This window comes from Natator depressus, chromosome 12 (assembly GCF_965152275.1).
Source record: "Natator depressus isolate rNatDep1 chromosome 12, rNatDep2.hap1, whole genome shotgun sequence".
Taxonomy (NCBI): domain Eukaryota; kingdom Metazoa; phylum Chordata; order Testudines; family Cheloniidae; genus Natator; species Natator depressus.
This window is the reverse complement of record NC_134245.1, coordinates 5,738,748-5,766,206: the sequence shown is the minus strand read 5'-3', so window position 1 is coordinate 5,766,206 and position 27,459 is coordinate 5,738,748. Positions and strand designations below refer to the sequence as shown.

Genomic DNA, 27,459 nt, shown 5'->3' with positions numbered 1-27,459 from the left:
AAGGCCTCGCGCTCGCCCTGGGAAAGTCTCATAATCTCCCCTTATTTCCCAGCATGCTCTGACAGACCCTAGGGTCTGAATATGACTACGAGGTAGACTACATATCCCAGCAGGCCTTGTTCTCAAAGAATGACTGGCTGGAATCACCAAGAGTCAGCTGATCCCCTCTGACTGGGAGGGGAACTGCAGCCCAACCTGCCCCAGCCTTGGGCCCTAAACCTGAGGTCTAAAGAAGGAGCTTCTTTATAAACCCAAAGTGCTTCCCCACAACCCCTGCCTACCCCTCAGGGACCACATCTCCTGTTTCACAGGATCTTTATGGGCAAATCTAGAACAGGGTATTACTGAACGGGGAGGGCTCCCCATAAATCTCAAAGAGCCTGTACACTCTATTACAGACTGCAACCTGGCCTGCACCTCTGTGTGTACAATGTTAGATGTGCAAAGCTGCACATATACATTCAAGCATGAACACCTGCACATCCAGGTGACAGATTGCAGCCCATGTGCATTTTCACATGTAAATCACAATTTTCATGCACTGACAAATGGATCACGCACAAGTGTGATAGTGCAAAGTACATGTGCAAGATTGCACACACACCAGCTGGAGGCCACTAACAATCAGGCCCAACATTTTACAGCGTTGCCAACATTTGCAATTTCATCACAGTTCTCATGATACTTGTTGTTCTTCTTAAATCCCCAATTCCTGGAGGCAAGTGATCAAGCAAGAATCTCAGCTTTCAATAAGAAGTTTCGAGCCCTCCTGGCTGAGGTGAAAACCATGAAAATGTGACCCAGGTGCACCCTAAAGGCTCAGAATCCAGAAGACCAAAAAAAAAAAAAAAAACCAAACAACAAAACCCTGTGTATTTTTTTTTTAAATCACACGATTTTTAAGCCAATCTAATGACTTTGGCGAGCCTGACTCATGCTTGTTTAATGCTGAGCACTGGCAATGCTGGAAAATGCTAATCTCAGCATCACAGTAGCAGCAATGTAATGTGACTCCTCGAGGCTACTGAGTCTGGGAACATTCCAGCAACCAGCAACAAGGAGTGGGAGTTCTGGGCAAAACACCGACTGGCAGTGTTTCATCCAGAGTGTTCTCCTGCCAGCAGCAGAATCTGGCCTCCTACTACGTATCACTGAGGAGACGCTAGGGCATAGGAACTACCATATTCCAGTCAGGTGTACCTCAGTAAAAGTTCAGAAGGAGACTCAGCTAAAACTCCCTTCAGTCGGGGTCTCTGTTTATGCTCTACACAAAGGCACCAGCCCACTTCTGATTTCTGGAATGCAGGTTTCAATAACTAATCCTCAACCCTTTCTTGTCGATCTGCCTGTCCACCTACTATAAACTAACTATAATAATAAATAAATACATTAATGATACTTTTTGCCGGCACTTTTATGGACTAACGCTACAAGAAAAGTCTCCTGACAGGCCTCTGGGAGACAGCAATACTTACACAGGCATCCTGCTGAATGCACTGCAAGATGTGCTTTGCTGGAATCAGGAAATCTATGAGGTAGCGCAATCCATCCCCGCGGTACGTCTTCTCCACCACGTCAAAAACCTGGCACAGAACTGTGGCTGCTGTGGCCTCAAACGGAGGGTAGAGCACTGATAAGGTACTCTGTATGCACCTGTCCAGTGATTCGGAGTCCTGTCAAGAGAGAGACCATTAATGGCACCAAGATGCTGCATGTCCCAACCTCGCCTCGCATAGAACAGAGGGGATAGCATGCTAAGGACCCTCAAGACTCCTGGGGTGCAGCACCTGCAGGATGTAGGGCCTTTCAAGCAAGAGAGGAAGAGGAAGAATGAGCTTAAGTCCGTGTTAGCTTCCTTATTATGTGAATTTTCATGTAAAATAGTCTTTAAAATAAGCTCCCTCAGTGCGTGAGCGAAGCGCTCACATAACAGAGAGCTGCGCCCGGTGCTGAGATCATCGCAGCATAAAGCTAACACAGCAAATCCTTCTCCCTGCTGAGTCGGGTGGGGCTGCAATTAACGTGTTATTGCCGCACGTCAGTGAAGTGGGGCGTGTGGATCTGCAGGCCCAAGTTTCAAACACCTTTTCAAACACTCCACATCTGGAAGCACCACTCAGCACATAGGTGTGTAAAGGCCGGTGTTCCATGCCTCTGAGGGCTACCGAGAGCCTTCATTAATCCCACCCACTCCCCATACTCAGTTAACCCCACCCTCTCCCCATGTTTGAAAATGAGACGTGCAGCAGGACAGGTGTAGCCACGTGGAGTGAGTGGTGATTTTAATGATGGTGCACCGTGCGTCTGATGCATCAGCGGGAGAAGTTGTTTTGTATGTGCTATTGGGTAGCACTCGGAGAGCCAAACGGTATGTCATTTTGATTTTTTCAGATAACTCCCTCAAAGTAATGAGCAGATGCTCGACTCCCAGGGGAGCTTGGTGGCCAGAGAGCTCCCACAGTAGCCTCAGCAGTGGGAGGGTCTCTACCGTCCGAGATACTCCCTGTAGATCCTATTCTGGCGTATGTGAGTGGGATCTCCCTTCTTTCTAAATACACAAATCTGCAGTGCTCAGTGATGGCACTTCCATTATTCTCACACTCATACCATTCCTGCAGCCCTATGGAAGTCTTCACAAGACAATTATTAACATGGGCATTGAGTCAAAACCTCTTGATAATGTTACAAAATTCCAACGTGCATATTATCCCACCTTTAGTGAAATAAGCACACAGAGAATAGCCATTGCATGTTGTCAGTGTTGTTTAATACAACAGTACAAACACAGAATATAGATAATACCTAAGTCCCCACCTCTCTTTAGTTAGATCTATCCCCAAAAGCCCGCAGGAGTTGCATTTGTGAGGGAGAAGGGATCCATTCCGTTCCTTATGTAGGAACAGTACAGAGATAAACGTTAAATACCAAAACACGGGAGTGTATAGAGACCAGTTGTCTCACGGGGCGCAGAGAGCACTGATATCCTGGACAAAGAGCCCTGTGGCTGCAGCAGCAACATCCTTAGATAAACATAAGACCATAAGAACAGCCATACTGGGTCAGACTAATGGTCCATCTAACCCAGTATTCTGTGTTCAGACAGCAGCTTCAGCGGAAATGAACAGAGCAGGGCAATTTTGAGTGATCAATCCTCCGTTGTTCAGTCCCAGCTTCTAGCAGTCAGAAGTTTAGAGACACCCAGAGCATGGGGTTCCATCCCTGATCATCTTGCCTAATAGCCATTGCTGGACCTATCCTCCATGAACTTATCTAATTCTTTTTTGAACCCAGTTATAGTTTTGGCCTTCACAACATCCCCTGGCAACGAGTTCCACAGGTTGACTATGCGTTGTGTGAATAAATACTGCCATTTGTTTTTTTTAAACCTGCTGCCTGCTAATTTCATTGGGTGACCCCTGGTTCGTGTGTTCTAGGATAAATAATACTTCCCTATTCACTCTGCCCACACCAATCATGATTTTATAGACCTCTATCATATCCCGCCTTAGGGAAGCTGTTCCATACCCCTAATAATTTTTGTTGCCCTTCTTTGCACCTTTTCCAGTTCTAATATATCTTTTTTGATATGGAGTAACAAGAACTACACACAGTATTCAAGGTGTGGGTGTACCTTGGATTTATATAGTGGCATTATGATATTTTCTGTCTTATTATCTATCCCTTTCCTAATGGTTCCTAGCATTCTGTTAGCTGTTTTGACTGCCTCTGCGCATTGAGCAGATGTTGTCAGAGAACTATCCATGATGACTCCAAGATCTCTTTCTTTACTGGTAACAGCTAGTTTGGACCCCATCATTTTATATGTATAGTTGGGATTATGTTTTACAATGTGCATTACTTTGCATTTATCACCACTGAATTTCATTTGCTATTTTGTCGCCCAGTTCCATAAGATCCATTTGTAACTCTTCATAGTCAACTTTGGACTTAACTATCTTGGCAAAATTTGAAGACAATACAAAATTACTCACCTCATTGTTTACCCCCTTTTCCAGTTCCTTTATGAATATATTGAACAGAACAGGTCCTCGAACAGATCCTTGGGAGACCCTGCCATTTACCTCTCTCCATTGTGAAAACTGACCATTTATTCCTATGCTATGTTTCCTATCTTTTAACCAGTTACTGATCCATGAATGGACCTTCGCTCTTATCCCATGACTTCTTAATTTGCTCAAGAGTCTTTGGTGAAGGACCTTGTCAAAGGCTTTCTGAAAGTCCAAGTACACTATACCCACTGGATCAGCCTTGTCCATAGGCTTGTTGACACCCTCAAAGAATTCTAATACACTGGCGAGGCATAATTTCCCTTTACAAAGCCATGTTTGTAAAGCCACTCTTCCCCAACATATCATATTTATTTCTATACCTGATAATTCTGTTCTTTACAATAGTTTCCAGCAATTTGCCTGATACTGAAGTTAGGTTTACAGGCCTGTAAGATACGTTACAAAGATGTAGTTAATCTTCCCAGTCCTCAATCTGCTTTTGGGGGCTTGATTTTAAGCAATCTACGGACACAAAGAGTACCCACAATTATGCACCTAACTGGCAGTTACATGCACAAATGGCTGTTTCTGGGCACATGCACACATAGGTACCTGATTTGAGTGTGCAACTGTAGTAACCTAGCTTGTTTACAAATCCAGCCTTTAACACAGACATTTCCTGAGTCTCAATTTTAAGTAGGAAACCTTAATGATCATTAATGGCACAAATAGGGATTAACTCATTAACACACTGATTGCTGCAACAGCACCTTCTAGCATTCTCTGCAGTTCCGCTCAGCCACTGGCCGTTTGAAGGTGATGGATCTATAGCAGCTCTCGAGATAAGCTTTGCTCTGTGTATGAGGCACTGTACAGTAGGTAGAACTAAAGCCATTCTAGGGGTCCATTTGGAAGCCAAGGGCTGGGGGAGCAGGTAATGGTAAGTGCTACACCTGCAGGATGGCACGTCCCGATCCTGCTGGGTCCCAGACTCACTATGGGACCTTGGGCAAGTCCTCCTCATCTCCTTGTGGGACAGTCAAGCCAGACTGGGAGACAGACTACAAAGTAGAACTTAAATGAAAACCAGATGCTGCCTCAGAGCTGCACTTTCCTAAGTAAATACATGACAGCTGCAATCAGCTGAAGTGTCTAAAGGGTTAACTGAATCTCTCTGGGGCAGCCAATTCACTATGCTCATTAAGGCAATTCTCCACCCCGGGAATGCGGGAATTCTGCTGGTTTGGCCTACCTATTCATTTAGCTTTCAAAGAGGTCTGAAGAAACAGCCTGGGTGAAGGGCTGAAAGAGGTCAATATTGTGTGTCTAAAATACAAGTTTAAGCCAGTGAGCAGTGCAGTTCCTCCCTCGTGCTGCTCCAGCAAACACCACAGGCACCAGCCAGGTTTGGGGTTAAGGAAGAAGGAGAGTTGCTCCTCACTCTCTCCCTGCCCCCCAAACGCCATAGGGGTGTGAAGAGGAGGGGAGCGAACAGCAATGCCAGCTGCTCCATGCCCCCTCTGTGCAGGGGTTAGGGGTGAACACACATTACTAGGCTCAGCATTGCAACAGCTATCCCCTAGGTGGGTACTACTGTCTAGTGTGCAGGTTGGGCATGATCTGAGCACACCTGCTGGATTGGTCCCTCAGGTGAGATAGGTAGGGGAATGCCTAGTGTGAATCCCATTGAGGCTTAGGTGTGAACTAGGCACCCCGCAGCTCATTGGCATCAGGAATTAGGTGGGTTTGCACATGGCCACCAGCAGAAATGAGGTGCCATGGAGACTTTACTGGTAGAAACGCAAGTGCTTAGGGAATTTAGGCACCTACTGCGTTAAGAGGCAGGTGAACCCTGGTTTTGAGGATCTCAGTGGTGTCTAAATGTTGGACTTAATGTGCCTAAAGTGGCAGTAAGGCTCCTAAGTCCCTTTGTGGATCTAGCCGTTGGGCCTTTTTGTGACCAAGCAGCACACATGCATACGCCTGGGCCCTGAATTGCTCAGAAAAGTAAGAATGGAGATGTCAGAACTCACACTTGGCCATAGCCTGGCTCTCAGTTCCACAAGTGTCTACCCCTCACTGAAAGCCACCCATGCACACGTACACTGCGAGGCGTGGGGGGAGCATGGGAAGAAATGGTAGGGGCACAAAGGGAAAGGGAGGGAAAGATACAGAAACTAGGAATAATAAAGAGAGGAGAGACCAACACAACAATGGACAGAGAAGAGAGAGAAATGGAAATAATGGAGAAAGCAGCAAGGTGTACCCAGTGCCAAGTTTAGCACCATTCTCCTTGGACCCCTCGCACTACCCTGCCTCAGCCAGAGCGTAAACCACAGTCCCGAGCTAGCCCTGGAATCTGCAGGAGGGAGTTAGGAAGGAGAACTAAGCAGGGGTTCAACTTAGACTGCAACGCCCTGAACAACCTGGACGAGAGAAGTACTGCTGAGCTCACTGCTAAGAACCACAGCAAGCGCTGGTTGAACGTTTTCCATTGAAACTTTTTTTAAAAAAATGGAAAATTGGATTTGACAAAATGAACCTTTTAGCATAAAATATCTACTTTCCTCAAAATGCTTCAATTTTTCATCCAAAAACCTAAAACTGAAAATTTGTGTCGGAAAACTGGAGGTTGTTCCAGTTTTTGAGTTTTCTGCTGAACTTTTTTCAGTGTTCATTCTTTCGACAAACAGTCTAAATTTTTTACTTATTTTCCAATCAGCTCTCATTTCAGCAACCATCAGTTTCCAAGAGAGCACTCTTCAGAGAACAAATGTAAGCCCACACCCTGCACTGTTCACTCGGAGGTACCAATGCTTAGGGGCAGAATGGAGAAGACAAGCCGATGTTTTACCCATGCTTGGCTTACAGTCCCCGAGTCACTAGATGTTTTTGCTAAAATGGTCTGCTGTTAAATTCTGTAGCTGATACTTAACTCCGAAGCCTAATGTTGGCAATTTAACTTCCCAATGAGATAAACAGGAGCAGTTCACCTCTCTCACAGGGCTCTTGCTTCAGCCTGCCGGCAGGTTTAGCATGAAAGCACAGAATCCGTGCACCCATGGAAGACTGTACCTGCAGTCAGAGGAGGACTACATAGTCAGGTCTGATTTTTCAGAGGTGCAGCCATAACTGTTGATCTCAGCTGGAAATGTGGGTGCTCACGTCCTTTGAGAATATGGTTGTTATGCTTACATCCTGCAGAACCCAGTGGGCCACCAGAGAAGCGATGGTACAATGTGCTACCACAACCCAGCTCAAGCCCACCAAAGCCGACACTCAGCCACAAGCCTGACTGCTCTACAGCTGGTTAATAATGCAGCTCATACAGCAAAGTGGTGCTCCACAAAATGAAATGAGAGAAAAATCACTTCCACATGTGGCCGATCCACTCTCCTAGCCCGGTACTGATGCTACAGCCTCGGAAGCTGCTACAGGACAGTATGCAGGATAATTGGTACAGTCACTGCAGAAAAACAAAACACTTGGAAATGATTAGCTTCCAATCTCTGGTTTAGTTAAAACCAAATTAAGATGAGACACTTGCTTTCCAGAATGCACTTCAGACACGGAGCCCCACTTCTGTACGTATTCTTAGCATGGGGTTCCTCAGCACTTTGTAAAAAGCATCTCGATGCCATGCCCAAACGCAAGCAGCGACTGCAACATCTGCCGGGAAGTGAAGAGCAGAATAGACTGGAAGCAGCCTGGACTTCCAGATGACAGGTATGATTCTACTCAAGAAGGGCTTTCCCACGACTGCTGCCAAAGTCAAGTACTGCCCCTAACATGCCTCTCCACTGGGCACAGGCAGGCCGAAGGCCTTTGGATTTAAAATGTGGCACAAGCTTTCACCAACAAATATCTTCCCACTCCAAAGGAAAATAGACTGGATGCTGGGTGGCTGCACTCAGTGGGTGCTAGGGCAGGGCAGGGGATGCTGAGTGGCTGAACTCAGTGGGGGCTGGGCTGCCTGGTGGCTGAGCTTAGTGTGTGGAGGGAGTGGGGGGAGCTGGGCTGCCTGGGGCAGGCAGGGGTGGGTGCTGGCAGGCTGAGCTCAGTGGGTGCTGGGGCAGGGCGGAGGATGCTGGGACACTGAGCTCAATGGTGGGTGCTGGATGGGAGGACTGGGGACTCTCGAGCCCAGCGGAGTCCTGCTCTCCTCCCCGCCCACCCAACTTCTGTCCCCCTGGCTGCTCCTGCCCTGCTTGGAGCCAGAGGGAAGGAAGATAAGCAGCCGTGCTCCACAGCCCTCTCCAGCAACCAGAAGGAGGAACTGCAGCTCCTCACAGCCCAGCTGAGTGGGTTTTGGAAACACCTTTAGTTACACGGGTGTAGCTCTGTGCACAGACAAGGCCTCACACGCTTTCAAAATGCCAGACGATAATGATAATCTTTATACAATATTAGTGCAACTTAACACTAGCTAATTTTGTTCCACATTCCATTGCTTTCTAAAGAATTCACATGATGCCTCAAAGGTCACTGTATTTGACAGTGGCTCCCGTGACATGCCCAGGGTACAACCCATCACCCTTACACTGCGAGAGCCCAGGAACAGGCTTCACGAGTGCCCTCCACTTAGCTGTCAAGTGGGACATGTATATTTCTAAAACCAGGAGTCATAAGAACTGTGATATCGCAAGTGATAGAATGACAGAAGTTAGAGACAGGAGAAGATTTATTAAATCATTAGTCCCTGAAAGGCTGACTGTCCCACAGGTGTAATTCGTAAAGGCACGTGTGTAAAAAAAAGCCATAAATGGGGGCTCTGGTTTCCAGGCCCTGTGCGGTAGTGAGCAACGTTGTACATGTTCCCAAGGCTTGTGCACCAAGCTGCCCCCTGGTGGGACGCACAAGCACCCGTTTCTTACCCCATGGAACTGTTACTGTCTCCCGAGCAGCTATCATGATCCTACCACCATGGAGCCTTGCGACTCCAAGATCCCAATCTGGTTCGCCTAGGGCCATGTGATATTTGAACCTGGTGATGTTCTGAACATCGCTCACCCTGACTCAGCCAACATTCTAGGTGTCAGTATGATGCAAACTAGCTGTAGTAAGGGTGGTGATTGGAGGAGTTACCTCTGATACCACGATGGTTTAGGACTCTTGGCATGGCAGAGATGCTTTACTGCCGCTGTATATCAGTGTAAAGTTGAAACTCAAAAAGTGGATACTTACAGACCGCAAAACCCAGTGATGATTCAGCCTGGATATATTCTGAATAAAAGAGCTCCCAGCCACGCTTGTAGCTGCTTCCATCACTTCACATTGACTCAAACAGACATTCGAGGCCCCAGACTGACACACAGAGTGAGATTCCTGGAATCTTATTATAGATAATAAGTCCACCTCCATTTAACTCATGCAGGATTGTGCCTAGATTTCCAGATCAACTTTGAAATGACCCAAACAATAGGGCATCCATTCCTTTCCTTAGTAGGTGTCTAAGGAGATTCTGTGGTCTAACAGATTTCACTATTAGGATTTTTTTCCTCCTATCCAGCATGCATTATTGCTCTTGTTTGATTTCATCCCATTACTACTAATTATAACCCTACGCTTGTTCCCAGCTCCAGACTTCAGCGCTGTGTGTGACACGCCAGGAAGCACTACCACAATCACTCTGACCAAGGCCTAGCACCAAGGGGAAGGAGACTCTCATGTTTGTGAGCAATCTCCAGAGAGCAATGAGACAGGGAAACCAGAGCAAAACGAAAGGGCTTCATTTATATCAGCTTGGCACTGCATAAACTTTCAGTCAGACATGTTGGCTCATTTTTAACATCTTTTAGCCAGGAGCATTATACAGTTTCAGCAAGTTTTACACAATATCCATCACCTTGAACTCAAACACGCATCCGGGAGCATCGTCCAGCAGAATGGAAAACGCCTTTGCTAAAAAGGGAAGATAATCCACTAGCAAAATGACTAAGCAGTGCCAGAAACTTTATCTTCACATCAGTGAGCACTTAAATCATTATTTGTGTTACTTGATCATATGCATTTCTCTGGCACACAAATGCATAACAAGATCCAGTGGCTAGAAGCAGAAGCCAGACAAATTAAATAAGAAAGAAGACTGTTTTTAACAGAGAGGGTGATAAGCCACTGGAACTAACTACCAAGGAAAGTGATTGATTCTCCATCTCTTGAAGTCTTCAGATCAAGACTGGATACCTTTCTGAAAGACGTTTTAGGACACAAGCTATGGGGCTCCATACAGGGGTAACTGGGTGAAATGTAACGGCTGTGATATACAGGAGGTCAAATCAGATGATCTGATAGTCCCTTCTGCCCCTAAACTCTATGAATCATTATGACATACTGATGCAATGTCATAGGGGAAAGGAGCTAGCCCCATCAGACTAATACACCAAAGTAGCAAGCCCAGGAGGGGAGGGATGGCTTCCTAGGGAAGCAGCTGGTTCATAAGAGCCCCTCCCTCTGGGTGCCTATCACTGGATCCCAAATGACAAGAGATGCTACGGTGGATCCCATATCTGGGGTACAGGCTGAAGGAAAGGATCAGCCACATGGGGATGCTTCCAGCCCGGAAGAACCCTGGCAACTCATCCCTAGAGCACAAGGAGAATGGTCAGCTGATTCCTCATGAGACCAGCCCTCTGCTGCTCCAGCCACTTGTGCTCCTCCATTCCCAGGAGTCATGTTCCACTAACTCCATGGAGCTGCTTGAGCACTGAGCAATGCTGTGTCACCTCAACATGACCTGTGTCCTCTAGTCAGACACAGTTCAGGTTCACTCAACTTTGCAGCTAACACCTGAACCTAAGGTGCTTTGAAACTCTGGCCATGAGAACGGGAACACTCAAACATGCTCCACACTCAGTAGATCCCACTGAAAACAATGGGAGCCGCTGGGTGCAGAGCTCTCTGGAAAATCTGCCCATTAAAGAACTTTTCTATCACCACAACTTGTTGGGAAAGAAAGAAACACGTTAATCCTGCCATGAGTGCAGGGGACTGGACTAGATGACCTCTCTAGGTCCCTCCCAGTCTTATGATCCTATGAATAGTCGTGACCTCAAAATCTCCGTCTCCCAGGGCCTGCTGTTCAGGACTTACATGAACTGGAGAAAAACTTTTCCCATGCTCAAATACAGTGTTAGAAACGCATGCCAATAAGTTAGCTAACTCAGTGATAAACTGAGTGGATCACTTTCACTTAACTCCTAGTTAGAAGGAATAAATATAGCCCCAGAGATACTCCCTTTATAACCTTTTTGAACAAAAGCAGCCTCACGCGTTTCCATTATTTCCATACTTATCAAAGAAGGGTGGAGATTTAACGAGTGATTTCTAAAAGACATCTTTGTGCACAGAAGAGATGGATGCCAAAATGTGGGTGGTTATGAAGCTCAAACACAAAAAAGAATACATTCACAAGCATTTTTCCTTTCATCCATGAATGGGCCTGCATACCAGCCTCCTGAGAGTATGAGAAGAACCTTGTTCAAAGGGTAAACGTAGTCTGAGAGGCAGCACAAGTTTGAAAGAATCCACAGCCATTCAGCATGGTTCAACCTCAACAGGCACTGCAATGGTTTAAACCTAGCTCTGAGATTCTGCCCCCGAGAGAATGCCAGCTAGAGGAGGCATGTAACCAATGGAGAAATACACTGAGAAAATATGGAGAAATACTGCTGCACTATACCCCTCCTGGGTAAGTCACCAGAACCACACAGGGAGACTACAGCCTTAGAATTAAGCATTTTCCTCTTTGTGTTCCTTTCCTAGGACATCCAGATCACAGGCCTAACCTCAGGCCCCGGTACCCAGTCTATAAGGTTATACTGGGGATAATCACATATTATACAAGTGCTCCACACCACCAGAACCGTTGATGTTCACAGAAGGAGCACATAAATAACAGCAGATCAGAAGTGTGATTAAAGCTGTCCTGTGGAAATCTTCCTACATTTCCCAGCACACTGCAAACCGCCGTCTGGTCACGGTGATACCGATGCAACTCCACTGAAGTCAGGGGAGTTCCGTCCGTATAAGTGAGAGGAGATTTGGGGCACCACAGCATATGCCTGGCGGATAGCATACCTGGTTGTGCAAATGTAAGCACTCAAACAAGTGGATTTTCAGCATTCACTTTATGTCTGTTAGATCCCCTGAAGATTCGGATTGGCAAAAGACCTGCCATCATTTGACTATAGCCCAGTATTGGTAAATACATTCCTTATCAGCCAGCTACCAAACAGCTCAATGGTAGTGCCCAATTTACCTATGCTGCCTCCTTATTCCGGCAATCTCGCCTTGCCTCCCACAACCACTGCTTTGTCAGTAGCGTACCACAGTAGGGCTGGTGTGAGCTACTTGATTCTCTACTCTTAGGAAATGTCCCCTTCAGCTCTGAGGGGAAGGAGCCAATGTAGGTGCCAACGTCCCCTGCATGGGCGATCTGTGCGACATTGCGGTGATCACCCACATCTTCCACCTGCTGACGTGTCCCGACACCATGGTAAGGAACATCGTGGCAAAAGCCTTCCGTGACGCGACAAAGAAGCAGATCAGCAGAGCCCCCTCCAACCAAGACATTGCCACCTTCCTGAGCAGCTTCCTGGATGGCAAATTCGGAAGGGAGGGGCGCGACAACGCTTCTCTGTGGTCCTGCGCTCGCAACGCCACACGTCGCCTGGGGAAGCACATCGGCTGCCGCTGGGAGTGGTGCACGGAGTGCCAGGAGCTGGGAGTCCTGGTGCCGCAGATCAGGTCCGACGACAACACCATCGTTACCCTGAGCACCAGGGGCATGCTGGAGAGGACCCTGAAGGCAGCCATCCACTCACTGTATGTGGAAACCCTGAAGCGTAAACTGGACCAGGGTAAAGCCTTTGAGCTGACCAGCAAGTAGGATGCCAGCAACCACTTCCTTGCCGGGGGCGGCTTCACCTACCGTGCCCAGCTCAACTGCATCCCGCTCAACAGAGCCGTCTGCCACAGGAACCGAGACAAGCGTTGCAGGAAGTGCAGCTACGACAACGAGACCCTGCCCCACATTCTGTGCAGCTGCAAGCCCAACTCCAGAGCCTGGCAGCTGCACCACAATGCCATCCAGAACCGCCTGGTGAAAGCCACCACACCGCAGCTGGGGGAGGTCGCCATGAACTGCGCCATCCCCAGTACTAGCAGCCAGCTGCGACCTGACGTCATCGTCACCGATGAGACCCAGAAAAAGATCATCCTCGTCGACCTCACGGTTTCCTTTGAGAACAGGACCCCAGCCTTTCGCGAAGTCCGAGCTCATAAGCTGGAAAAGTACACCCCCCGGCAAATGCCCTGAGAGTGAAGGGCTACAAGGTGCAGATGGATGCCCTGATCATCGGAGCCCTGGGTGCCTGGGACCCCTGCAACGAGTGTATGCTGCGGACCTGTGGGATCGGTCGATGCTATGCACGGCTCATGCGTGCCTCATGGTCTCAGACACCATCCGATGGTCCAGGGACATCTACATCGAACACATCACCAGCCACCGACAGTACCAGGAGGTGTGAGCTGGTACGACATCGTGCATCAACTACGAGAAAGGGACTGAGAGACTTTTTCCATTGGACCATATGAACTGGAACCATAAACTCACTGAACATTAAATCTGACCAAATGAGGGTAAATCAATCCTCATCATCGTATCCACTCATTATGCTCCACACCTGAACATAGCCATTATATGGACAACATACCCTCATATCTCAATGTCTGTACTTTGACCCGTTAACCTTTTACCCCCAATTGGGGATATTGCAGATTATGTATTCCTTATGCCATCCACTCCTAAACCGAACTGCGCACCCCTTGATAATCTGTATGTTATTCCTTGATAACCAGAAGCTTAAACTCTGTACCGTTTTCTTTTTATTTTAACATCATCTTAATAAAATTCTTATATCTGGGCTCCCCCACAAGACAACTGCAAAGGAAGGAATGAAAACCTCCCCTTACTGTTGTACCCCCAGGTGGGGTCAGATGGAGGAGCTGTGCTGGCAAGGCTTTGCAACCTTGTACAGTCTCTGGGGGGTTTCTGCAGGCTAGGATTCTGCAGCAGCTTCATTCAAATGTTAAAATAGAGGGGTTTAATTAGTTAAATGTGAAAATGATTAATCTAATCAGTAAAGAAGCCTCTGTGTTTGTTACTCTGCTAGTGATCTAATTAGTGCAGTAGCCTCTGATCGTTACTGCCGTATCCAATTCAGTTTTATGCTGGCCTTACACGTTCAGGTTCTTTTTTACACCCAGATTTGTGTTGGCTGCTCCTAACCCTATTTGAGAAGTTGTCAGGGAGCAGCTGGAGGTCTTGGCTTCAGGGGAGGAGACAGCTGGGATTATTGGCCTCTGGTGCACAGTATAGGATTGTGGAATAATTATCTTCCCTGGGTGTTACTACTAAAATGATCAGCTGTGAAATAGTAAATAATGTTCAATATTTACAGTGTGCTCTTTTGGAATGGGAGTGACTGGGGCAGTTCACCCCTTCAGGATTATTGTTTCACACTGAGTGTAGACTCAGGCAGATGTCACTGTATCAGCTACTCTGGTGTTATATTTTCAAGGTTTTCCTCCCAACCATGAGGGCTAGGAACATGAGTTTTTTAAAATTAAAGTTCAGAATCTGGGGGTGCATCTGCAGCAAGGGCTGGGCAAGAGGTGGGGCTCAGGACCCTCACCCTCCAGCATGACATTATCCTGTTACAGCGGGTGATCCTGCATTCTGTTAACTGGCCATTTGATGAGGCTGCCTGGAATCGGAGCATCCTCATTGAACGCTTGTAGTTTGGGCACCAGTTTGGCCCAGAATATTTCATTTCCTCTCTGGTGCCTTATCTATTGTGGTTAGTGGCTCCAGGAAGTCACATTTAACAATGACCTTAATCTCTTTCCTCACAACGAAGATATGCAGCTATCTCTGCAGCACTCTTCCCTCTGACAAGGACAGGTGCCTGCTAAGTGTTTGTCCTCCCCGTCGGTATTTGGGAAGAAAGCTTCTCTAGCACTTGGACCGTCAAAGTCAGTACCCCTATGGCACTCCCCAGGATTGCTGTGCAGCATGCATAGGCTTTAGGCTAAAATAGCTGGCCCTGGCACAGGACTCCCAAGGCAAGGCAAAGGCACAAATGCACTCCCTTGGTTTAGGATAGCAGAAGGATTGCGCTCTCTTACCACCCCTCAGGATGCAAGCCACCCCGAAAGAGTGCAAGGAGGAAGAACAGAGTTGTCTCCCCACCCCAACACAGTCTGCCACCAGAGCTGCCTAGGCACGGAGAGGGGGTGAGCCCACTGTCTTAATGCATAGTCTTTCCCAAAGGCCTCCCTGGGACAGCGTCTCTCCTCTCTGTTTCCCTCTCAGGGCTGTGCCTCACAACCAAAACAAGAGCCCTTCATGCAGCATTACATGCTGGGTTTGGTGTACAGTAAAGAAAGCTTCTTAGTCTCAGTCTAGGCTTTGGCAAACGTTCACATCACATGCAGTGTTTTGAAACCATGCAATGCTGTCATTTGCTTGTGTTAGGGTTACCAGTTTTGGTTGGATGTATATGTATCCTGTAGGGGTGTTGTCTGGATACTGATCTCAAAACCTAAAGAGTTAAAGGTGTTTAGAAACTCTTTCACTGTCTAACATTAAACAGCAATAGGTAGGTTCAGAGTTATTTTAAACAGAGGCTTTGGTTCTACTTGGTTACTTAGCAAACACTTCAAACATTCATTTAGATTAAAAGTGTATGATTTAATACAAGAACGAATATTGAATTAAAACAGGTATTTGTATTGAAACTCTGGTTGAGTGATTGCACAAAACAAACAGTTAAAACTTTTGAAGTCTCTCTCCTTTTGGAGGCAAAATATTAGTTTCTTGTTTTCAGAAAAACCTTTCTTTGATGAAAAGGAAAGGGGTTAATTTTACTCAGTCCTGAAGTGTAGAGGCAATTTGCTTATCCTGTTCTTAGCAAACAGACACAAGGAGCAGGAGAGAAAAGGTGGGTGAAATACACTCCCTGGTTAGTTATGAGTGAATGCTTTGGCTGGCAAATCAACCACCACACCTGCTGCCTGGATCCTGGTTTCAGGGATGTCATCTGATTGGATCTTTTCTATTTCAACAAGTCAAGCTTGGATGACTAGGACATAGCTTTTCATTGAATCCTGAAATCAGCTAAGAGTGAGAGAGAGGATAGCAGGAAAGAAAGGGGGCAGAAAATAACGCAACAAGGGAAGGGAAAACAATGCAGGATCTATGTGCCTCTTGCTGAGCTGTCACTTAGCTATCCCCACTGATGGGCTGGGGGTTGGATGTCATGATAATGTGATTTGCAGTGTGGTTGTAGCCATGTTGGTCCCAGGATGTTAGAGAGACAAGGTGGGTGAGATAATATCTTCTATTGGATCAGCCTCTTTCACCAACTGATGCAAACTTTCAAACTTACACTGAGCTCTTAGTCACCTGATGAAGAGCTCGGTGTAAGCTTGACAGCTTGTCTCTTTCACCAACAGAAGCTGATCCAATAAAGCCTATCACCTCACTCACCCAGTCTCATAATAATGTGATGACTTTCAGCATTCCCAGGTGAAAACAAAGGTCCTTGAACAAGGTCAGGGCTAGCCTTGCTTTTAGGAAGGAAGTCTTTTAGATGAGTTCAGATGTGCCAAGAGGAGTTGCCCTGCTGGCAGTTCGGGGGACAAGCTGGGGGAAGATGAAGTGAGGAGAGCTAAGGCACGTGGTGGGACAGGAGAGGACAAGGAGAGCTGAACTGAACTGATCTTCCCCCCCCCCCCCGAAGTCTCTTTATAAGAAACCCCCCAAAGGGAAAAAGTGGGTGGTATAGTTCATCTCCTCGTTATGTTGTCTACCAATTAAGCGTAATATCCATCACACAAATTTTAGTCTATTAACATCTGGTTCCATGTTTTTTGTTTTTACCAAGCATAATTTTAACAATCCTTGGATTACAGTAACGCGGCTTTTTTTGATTTAGACTAATCCAGCTTCTTTGTCTGGCTCTCTTGCACTTGCTACAACATTTAACGTCGTAAACAACTTCATCTATTTTTCATGGTTATTGCAACATCTTATGAACTTTCACATACTTTTTACAGTTGAGCTCACAATGAGGTACGCTTTGTAGGTTCAGTAGACATTAACTCTGCACCAAAGAAAAAATGCCATCAGAGAGATTAAGCCAGGAAATGGACTGTACTGGTCAGATGCACTGCTTCTAAAAAGAAATGCATCACAATTAACAATGTGTACGTTCCTCTCAGATTAACTGATTATACCATCTATTCAACAGAACGATCGGTAATAGTACTGCCAGACAACTTCCAATAATATTACACACAAAACTATTTGCATTTTTGGTGTATATAATTTCTATTGTGTGTATAAAGTTTATTGGAGTTGTCTGGTAATTTGAGAATTGTGTGCTTATTTTTGGAGAGAGTACAGTAGCCACTGTTACGGTGGATTACCCATGATTTCCCAGGAGGCACGGCCATTACAGTAGCAGTTTGAGTTATCTAGATTGGCACTGGGAGGACTCATGAGTTCCATGGGGAGACTCACATTGGCAGATTGACCCAGGACCTCATGTGGCAGGGCACACCCTAAACCCTCTGAGTTCATACCATCAAAGGCTTATAAAATTAGAGGCACCACTAAGGATTGTAGTTCCTGCTCGTAAAGACTGGTCAGGATGGACAAGGCACCTCCTGTCTCTGTGGCACCTGGTCTCTGGGATAGAGAACCAATCAGAGCTCCCCTAGAAGACTCTCGCCAGGTCAGACAAGGCCCATAATGGACATCAGAAGCTAACAGAAGTTAAGAATTTTCTCTGGACTGAAACCTACTCATAGAATATCAGAGTTGGAAGGGACCTCAGGAGGTCATCTAGTCCAACCCCATGCTCAAAACAGAACCAATCCCAACTAAATCATCCCAGCCAGGGCTTTGTCAAGCCGGGCCTTAAAAACCTCAAAGGAAGGAGATTCCACCACCTGCCTAGGTAACGCATTCCAGTGCTTCACCACCCGCCTCGTGAACAAGCTTTTCCTAATATCCAACCTAAACCTTCCCCACTGCAACGTGAGACCATTACTCCTTGTTCTATCATTTGCCACCACTGAGAACAGTCTAGATCCATCCTCTTTGGAACCCTTTTTCAGATAGCTGCTTTCAACTATCAAATCCCTCCTCATTCTTCTCTTCTGCAGACTAAACAATCCCAGTTCCCTCAGCCTCTCCTCATAACTCATGTGTTCCAGTTCCCTAATAATTTTTGTTGCCCTCTGCTGGAAGCTTTCCAATTTTTCCAAATCCTTCTTGTCGTGTGGGGCCCAAAACTGGACACAGTACTCCAGATGAGGCCTCACCAATGTTGAATAGAGGGGAACGATCACGTCCCTCGATCTGCTGGCAATGCTGCTACTAATATAGCCCCATATGCCATTGGTCTTCTTGGCAACAAGGGCCCACTGCTGACTCAGATCCAGCTTCTCATCCACTGTAATCCCCAGGTACTTTTCTGCAGAACTGCTGCTTAGCCAGTCGGTCCCCAGCCTGTAGCGGTGCATGGGATTTTTCCGTCCTAAGTGCAGGACTCTGCACTTGTCCTTGTTGAACCTCATCAGCTTTCTTTTGGCCCAATCCTCTAATTTGTCTAGGACCCTCTGTATCCTATCCCTACCCTCCAGCGTATCTACCTCTCCTCCCAGTTTAGTGTCATCTGCAAACTTGCTGAGGGTGCAATCCACACCATCCTCCAGATCATTAATGAAGATATTGAACAAAACCGGCCCCAGGACCGACCCTTGGGGCACTCTGCTTGATACCGGCTGCCAACTAGACATGGAGCCATTGATCACTACCCATTGAGCCCGACGATCTAGCCAGCTTTCTATCCACCTTATAGTCCATTCATCCAGCCCATACTTCTTTAACTTGCTGGCAAGAATACTGTGGGAGACTGTGTCAAAAGCTTTGCTAAAGTCAAGGAATAACACATCCACTGCTTTCCCCTCATCCACAGAGCCAGTAATCTCGTCACAGAAGGCAATTAGATTAGTCAGGCATGACTTGCCCTTGGTGAATCCATGCTGACTGTTCCTGATCACTTTCCTCGCTTCTAAGTGCTTCAGAATTGATTCCTTGAGGACCTGCTCCATGATATTTCCAGGGACTGGGGTGAGGCTGACTGGCCTGTAGTTCCCCAGATCCTCCTTCTTCCCTTTTTTAAAGATGGGCACTACATTAGCCTTTTTCCAGTCGTCTGGGACCTCCCCCGATCGCCATGAGTGTTCAAAAATAATGGCCAATGGCTCTGCAATCACATCTGCCGACTCCTTTAGCACTCTCGGATGCAGCGCATCCGGCCCCATAGACTTGTGCTCATCCAGCTTTTCTAAATAGTCCTGAACCACTTCATTCTCCACAGAGGGCTGGTCACCTCCTCCCCATGCTGTGCTGCCCAGTGCAGTAGTCTGGGAGCTGACCTTGTTCGTGAAGACAGAGGCAAAAAAAAAAAAAGCATTGAGTACATTAGCTTTTTCCACATCCTCTGTCACTAGGTTGCCTCCCTCATTCAGTAAGGGGCCCACACTTCCCTTGACTTTCTTCTTGTTGCTAACATACCTGAAGAAACCCTTCTTCTTACTCTTAACATCTCTTGCTAGCTGCACCTCCAAGTTTTACTTGGCCTTCCTGATTTCACTCCTGCATCCCCGAGCAATATTTTTATACTCTTCCCTGGTCATTTGTCCAATCTTCCACTTCTTGTAAGCTTCTTTTTTGTGTTCAAGATCAGCAAGGATTTCACTGTGAAGCCAAGCTGGTCACCTGCCATATTTACTATTCTTTCTACACATCGGGATGGTTTGTCCCTGTAACCTCAATAAGGATTCTTTAAAATATAGCCAGCTCTCCTGGACTCCTTTCCCCCCTCATGTTATTCTCCCAGGCTATCCTGCCCATCAGTTCCCGGAGGGAGTCAAAGTCTGCTTTTCTGAAGTCCAGGGTCCATATTCTGCTGCTCTCCTTTCTTCCCTGTGTCAGGATCCTGAACTCGACCATCTCATGTCACTGCCTCCCAGGTTCCCATCCACTTTTGCTTCCCCTACTAATTCTTCCTGGTTTGTGAGCAGCAGGTCAAGAAGAGCTCTGCCCCTAGTTGGTTCCTCCAGCACTTGCACCAGGAAATTGTCCCCTACACTTTCCAAAAACTTCCTGGATTGTCTGTGCACTGCTATATTGCTCTCCCAGCAGATATCAGGGTGATTGAAGCCTCCCATGAGAACCAGGGCCTGAGATCTAGTAACTTCCGTTAGTTGCCGGAAGAAAGCCTCATCCACCTCATCCCCCTGGTCTGGTGGTCTATAGCAGACTCCCACCACTACTCCTAGAAGGCAAGATGAATTTGATCCATGGATGGATCAGGCTACCCAAATGCTACAAGAGCAGACTGTGGCAGATGAGGGAATGAGTGGCTGAAAGTCTTTGTGAGGCTGCAGTACAGCAGGCCCATAAGAACGCCACCAGAAAGCCCACTACTATACTAGTTGCCCCCATTGTTTCTAATTCTGCAAGAAATCAAACCCTGACCTTGGTCAAAAGGAGAGAGGAGCTGGAATCTCATCTTGATGTGCTACCTGTGTGAACATCCATGGGTAAAGTCGTTGCCCCCAGTGTCACTGCAGCCATGGCAAAAAAGAATATGGTGACAGATCCTTTCTCCTGAGAAATTCTTCTAGGGGAAGGAGCAAGGACTGTTTCCCTACTTGACCAAGTGAGCCTGTGAGAATTTTGGGGCATAGGATAGGATTTTTCTGTTACAATTGTGGAGAGTATAGCCACACTCTCACAGGTGTAAGAACCCTGAAAACTTAAATGCAGTCACTCCATGATTTATTGAAGGCAAATGTCAGGGAAATCACAATTGGCCCCAATAGGGAGTGTTCTGAGCCCCAGAAGAGAAATCACTGCAGACAAATTCCAGTATTAGAGACCAGTCTACAGAATTCTCCTTTGACTCCAATACCAGATGGACTATGTGGACCCAAAACCAAAATTGAAGTGAAGGTTGATGTTTGGCAGTGTAAAGCGCTTTTGGACAGTGGTTCCCAAGTCACTCTTCTCTTCAAACCATTCTACGATCAGCAATTGAAGAATATACCTATTCGCTGCTGGAAGGACTATCAGTATGGGGACTCTGTGACACCAGTTTCCTATACCTTGGATATATGAACATAGAATTGGAATTCCCCAAATCTGTTATGGGAGTGTCCACCAAATTACATACTTTGGCCCTAGTATGCCCAGCAACGGGCTATACTAACCAAGTACCCCTAATAGTTGGGACGAAGGCCAATATGTTTGGAGAACTAGCTAAGGAGTGTTGAGAGATGGTAGGATCCAAACATGCAGAGGCGCTGAATGTGCATTTCCTGTTCCTAGATGCCTATCAGAGGAAGGAGAAAGAACAAACTGTGGTGCCAGAATGACCAGTAGGTCGAGTGATAAAAAGTAAAGTCTGTAGTGACTCTACCAGGAGGTGCAACTTGTTACGTGGAAGGACAATTAGAGGTATCCAACCAAACTGAGAACCAGATAGTGACTACTGAAGCCCCGGCTGGGGACACCTTAATCCATGGTTTGATGACACATTGTGGAGTGACACCTGTCCACCAAGACTGTGAAGACAGTCACAGTACTCATGACAAATGAATCGGCCCATCCAGTCACTGTGTATCCTGAAAGTCTATTGCCCATGTTTACGGTATGGAGACAGTTAGTGGCTCCTACTGGAATAACAATGCCACTGTGATACTTAATACCTCTCATCTGAACTTTGGGGATACCCCAGTTCTGCATGTCTGGAAAGAACAATTAAAACGGAAACTTGCTCAGAGCGCTCGCGTATTCTTCCAGAGTGAGTAAAGCACATCCCAAACCTCCTGAGTTTGTGCCCTTGAAGATGGCAGGGGGGTTACAATAGGTTTGTAGTTCACACTCATCACCACAATATCTGAGCATAGTGCATTAAGCAATGTGACTACTAGCATCATCAGTCAGCCCCCCAGGAATCATGAGATTTTTTTTTTAAATCTCATCATTTTAAAGCCAAACAAACCATTAATGTAGGGTTCTTTCCATTTGTCTTCTGATTTCAAAGCTTTGGGAGGTACATTTTCAAGCTTTTCCCCCCACCCCCACCCCCAATCATGAGGGGCAGGAAACTTAGATTATCCAAAAAAAAAAAAAGTAAGTAAAACAAGGCCCTTATACGCCACTTGATGGTACTTCTCTGTTTGTCTGTCTGTAGGTATGATAACTTTTGAACGCCATACCCAATCAATTCCAACGTTTCAGGGAATGTTCTAGACATCAATAGGCAGAACTTTATGGATTTTAGTGATGAGTTAGACCATCAGAGGAGGGAAATGGAGGACACAGAGTCCCTGGCATCTGACCAAGGCTATGGCTATGCTAGAGAGTTTACAGCGGTGCAGCTGCACCAATGCAGCTGCGCCGCTGTAAGCTCTCTAATGTAGCCACTCTAAGCGGACGGGAAAGAGCTCTCCCTTTAGCTTAACTACTCCAGCCCCAGCAAGTAGCGGTAGCTATGTCTTCAGGAGAAGCTCTCCCGCCAACATAGCACTGTCCACACTGGCGCTTATGTCAGTATAACTAATGTTGCTCATAGAATCATAGAAGATTAGGGTTGGAAGAGACCTCAGGAGGTCATCTAGTCCAACCCCCTGCTCAAAGCAGGACCAACACCAACTAAATCATCCCAGCCAAGGCTTTGTCAAGCCGGGCCTTAAAAACCTCTAAGGATGGAGATTTCACCACCTCCCTAGGTAACCATTCTAGTGCTTCCCCACCCTCCTAGTGAAAGAGTTTCCTAATATCCAACTTACACCTCCCCCACTGCAACTTGAGACCATTACACCTTGTTCTGTCATCTGCCAGCACTGAGAACAGCCGAGCTCCATCCTCTTTGGAACCCCCCTTCAGGTAGTTGAAGGCTGCTATAAAATCCCCCCTCATTCTTCTCTTCTGTAGACTAAAGCCCAGTTCCCTCAGCCTCTCCTCATAAAAATGATTAGGGGGCTGGGGCACATGACTTGTTGCCCTCTGCTGGACTCTCTCCAATTTGTCCACATCCTTTCTATAGTGGGGGGCCCAAAACTGGACACAATACTCCAGATGTGGCCTTCCCAGTGCCAAATAGAGGGGAATAATCACTTCCCTCGATCTGCTGGCAATGCTCTTACTAATACAGCCCAATATGCCGTTGGCCTTCTTGTCAAAAAGGGCACACTGCTGACTCGTATCCAGCTTCTCATCCACTGTAGTCCCCAGTTACTTTTCTACAGAACTGCCGCTTAGCCAGTCGGTCCCCAGCCTGTAGCGGTGCATGGGACTCTTCCATCCTAAGTGCAGGACTCTGCACTTGTCCTTGTTGAACCTCATCAGTTTTCTTTGGGCCCAATCCTCCAATTTTTCTAGCTCACTCTGGACCCTATCCCTACCCTCCAGCATATCTATCTCTCCCCCCAGCTTTGTTTATTCACGCCACTGAGTGACATAAGTTATGCTGACAGAAGCGGTAGTGTAGACATAGCCTAGCAAACCCAGCAGCTTCAGCCAGGTCTGTAATTGTCTATGGATCTAAGAAGTGGCTGATGGCAGCCATTTACACCTTCCAGCAGAGCCCCATGCCCCTGTACACACACATCTCAGCTGTACCCATCAGCGTTTAATATATTGACACCCTGAACGATTTCTCCCCCAACCAGAAAGAAAAGAAAGAATGGTGATGGGGGCACACAGCTCCCCTGGCACAGGCAATGGGGTGGGGGTTGCAGCGAGTCCCTGAACTAGAGGGGGATGGAAGGGTGGCTTGTGGGTGGAATGGAGGGATGCAAGGAGTCCCTGGTCTGTGCAATGAGTTCGGTTGTGAAGTACACGAGCCCCTTGTCAGTGAAAGCTGAGCTTCTCACCAGCAGAAACCAGCATTTTAAGTATAACCCTTCTGCCAGGCGGAGTTGGCAGCGACAAGGCCCTCCTTACATAAGAAAAATACTAAATATTAACTAACTCATTAGAGCTGGCAACACTGTATGCAGACTCTGTCTCCTCTGCCTGCTTAGTAGAAATAACTTGTTCATCCCTGATCTTAACATGAGTTCAAGGAGAGACTAAATGTGTTTTACATGGGGAATGCAGACAGGAAGCTGGGGAAATAACCTGGGTAAACCAGAATAGAAGCCATCAGAGAACCTTACAGGGGTAAACTCTGGGAAGGACACAGAACAGGGCCTCTCTTGAAAAGGTAGGGTGTAGTTCAAGCACATGTTGTTGGGCTCAATGTCACTTATACAGCAAGGAAGAATAAGCCACCGTGGAAGTCTCTGGTCTGTGTGATGCAGGAGGTCAGATTGGATGATCATAGAGGCACCTTCTCGCCTTAAACTCTCTCACACACGTTCTCACACACACACACACGTTCACCAGTGAGTGGTTGGAATGGGTAGAGCACATCTGTTTGGATTTCCTTTTAAAGTTCCTGCTGCTTCCTGGTATTGACCATTTATCTGGCTATGGCCCTGTGCCGACCTCTCCTCTGCATTTAGCAGCTAACATCCAAGATTTGCAAAAGGGACTAGTGTTTTTGTATGCTAAACACTTTCTAAAAGTCAGGCCCCTTTTAAGGCATCTCAAAAGTTGGACCCCAAAGTCACTTTAAAAATCATGGCCTCTATACGATTGTTTCCACACCTAGGAATAGTCATGTGTGTTTGTCAAGAGGTGAAGGCTGTCTCCAAAGAAATGGGGTAGGGGATGGGCTGCTGGTGGAATCAGAGACAAGTTAAAATGGCTCCATGTGAGCCCCACCAACATTAACACCAAGAAAAAAGGAACCAAGTGTTCCCCAAACACTAGTGACCAGGACCTTACACATGTTAAATCCAGGAAGCAGTAAGTGATCAGGCCCTCTTGAGACATGCTCCCCGCATGTCCCTGCCTGTTACTAGTGTGCAGCTGGCACTCCTTACTAATAATCTGTATTACAATAGCACCTAGAGGCTCCAGCCAGGATCAGGCCCCATTGTGCCCAGCACGGCATACACACCTAGTGGGAGACAGTCCCTGCTCCCAAACAAGTCTGCAGGCCAAACAGAAGAGACAGACAAAGAGTGGGAGGGAAAACGGAGGCCCAGTGAGTTGTCCATGGTCACACAGGAAGTCTGTGGCACAGCCAGGAATAGGAATCAGGCTTCCTAGCCCCTGGACAATGCTGCCTTTTACCCTATGCTGTATGGCTTTTTAGCCTAAGCTAATAGAGTTGGCAATGCACACATGCATTTGCCAAGCACACGGTGCACAACTCCAATGCCTCATAACAACACACCACAACGGCTTTGCAAGCACATGGGCCAATAAAAAGATATTACCTCGCCCACCTTGACTCTTTACAAGCACGGACATTGATTCACACTGGAAAAAACCCAGGGTGCCGGCGTTTTCAAATGCCTGGGCTCCCTGACACTCAGTATGGAAATACAAAGGACTAAAGCACAGTTTAGAAGACTATTGAAATATGCAAATCTCCAGCATCTCCGCTGTGAGCAGAACCATTCAATGTGTGAGTGCACAAGACATCCTGCGTAGTTCTTCCCTATGTAGCATGGCCCTTGCCACTGGCCCCCTGGTCCTTGAACATGCCATCTCTTCTCTCCCCAATCACTCCATTGGAGCTACAAAGTCCCTAACTGAGAGGTGCGTGTTAGGCCATATGTTAGAGAAAGGAAAAAAGTAGCAGACCATCCCAGAAGGAAAAATATGCACCTAAAACTGTAGCTAGCCAGTTTATGCATTGGGTTGGAGGGCAGGAAATATTCTAGCTGCTTTTCAAACTTACTTTAGATACAGTGGCCATCCTGGTCCACATCAATATGTGTGCAATGCCATCTGCAGCACTCTCCTAGAATCCTCACTCCAGCAATTTTAATCAGCCCAAAATCTTGCAGCACGCCTCATTTTTATTCCCATTCCCCTCACTGGCTTCCTAGCCATCTGCTGCCACTTGAAAATTTCCACTCTTTCATTTCATGCTGGCACCAGAATCTCTCCAGTTCCTGCCTTCCATCGTCACTTCCAACCTTTGTGCTCCATTCCTTCATCCACATACAGTCTCCTTACTGTGAGTCACTTCTTCTAACTCCACTTCTTTGGAGTTCCCTTCCCCTCTTCTCTTCATTTTCCTGAATTGGATCATCCTAAAGCCCTTCTCAAAACCTCTCTTCTTAATGCTTCTGCTTCCCATGAGCACATTCTTCTTCCTCTTCACATGAGCCTGATGTCCTGCTCCCCCTCCCTTCAGGGCCACCACTTGTTGACTTCTCTTTTGTTGTTGGGTTTTGTTGGTCACAGCTTGATTGCTGTGTCTCTGCTAGTTTATTCCAAGGCTTTGGATAGTATAATCCAAGTGCCTGGCCACATTGCTTCCTGAATCCATCTTTTTTGTGTGCTGCACCCAGACTGAGGGGCATGTTAGGCTTGTGGTGGTGCATTGAACCCCTGCGAGGAGCAGCATCTGGTAGACCTGTTTTTTTTAAGGATTTCTATTTATCTAACCCGTTCAGAAAAGAGCTTCAGGAATGATTCCAGGTCTGGAAAACCTGCTTTACAGCGAGAAACTAGGAAGCTCAATCAATTTAGCTTCACAAAACAAGATCAAGAGGTGACTTGATCACAGTCTACCAGCACTTACATGGGGAGAAGACTTCAGAGAGCAGAAGGGTCCTTAATCTTGCAGACCGGGCAGAACAAGAGCCAGTGAGTGGCAATAAAAGTCAGGAAAGTTCAAACAGGAAATAAGATGCAAGGGGTTGTGGGTTTTTTTTGTTTTTTCTTCAAGTAAGGGTAATTAGTCATTGGAACAAATTGCTGCGGGGATGTGGTAAATTGGATGTCTTTCTAAAAGCTATGCTACAGTACAACCATAAGTTACTGAGCAAGATGCAGGAATAATTGGGTGAAATTCTATGGCCTCTGTTATGCAAAAGGTCAGACCACTAGATGAACATAATGGCTCCTTCTGACCTTAAAGTCTATGAATCTCTTCAACTGCAACTTCAGACACAGTAGCATTGAGGCCAGATTTGTAGAAATGGGTGAATGTAGAAATTTGCATGCACAATGACAGACTGCACACAATCATTGGAAATAAACATGCAAATGGCTTGTAAAACAGATAAGCAGCACCTGTGGTTGAGGGAATTGTGCACACAAATCTGTGTAGATGTTTTTGATCATGTAATTGTGCTTTTTTTTTTTTTTAATTCAGGAAGATGTAGGTCAGATGTAATGTGGTATCCTATGTGTGTGGAAAAAGGAATTCTATTAAATGGCTATGTTAAGAGGCAG

The 27,459-nt window shown here is 46.6% G+C and overlaps 1 protein-coding gene across 2 annotated transcripts in view; it reads right to left on the bottom strand.

Moving 5' to 3' along the window:
- Positions 1–27,459, bottom strand: part of PLEKHG4 (pleckstrin homology and RhoGEF domain containing G4) — a 213,395-nt gene that overhangs the window by 141,305 nt on the left and 44,631 nt on the right. For both annotated transcript variants that reach the window (XM_074968423.1, XM_074968424.1), the window contains exon 2: positions 1,476–1,673. In XM_074968423.1, the coding sequence (XP_074824524.1) occupies positions 1,476–1,673 (198 nt within the window). The remainder of the gene's footprint in view (positions 1–1,475; positions 1,674–27,459) is intronic.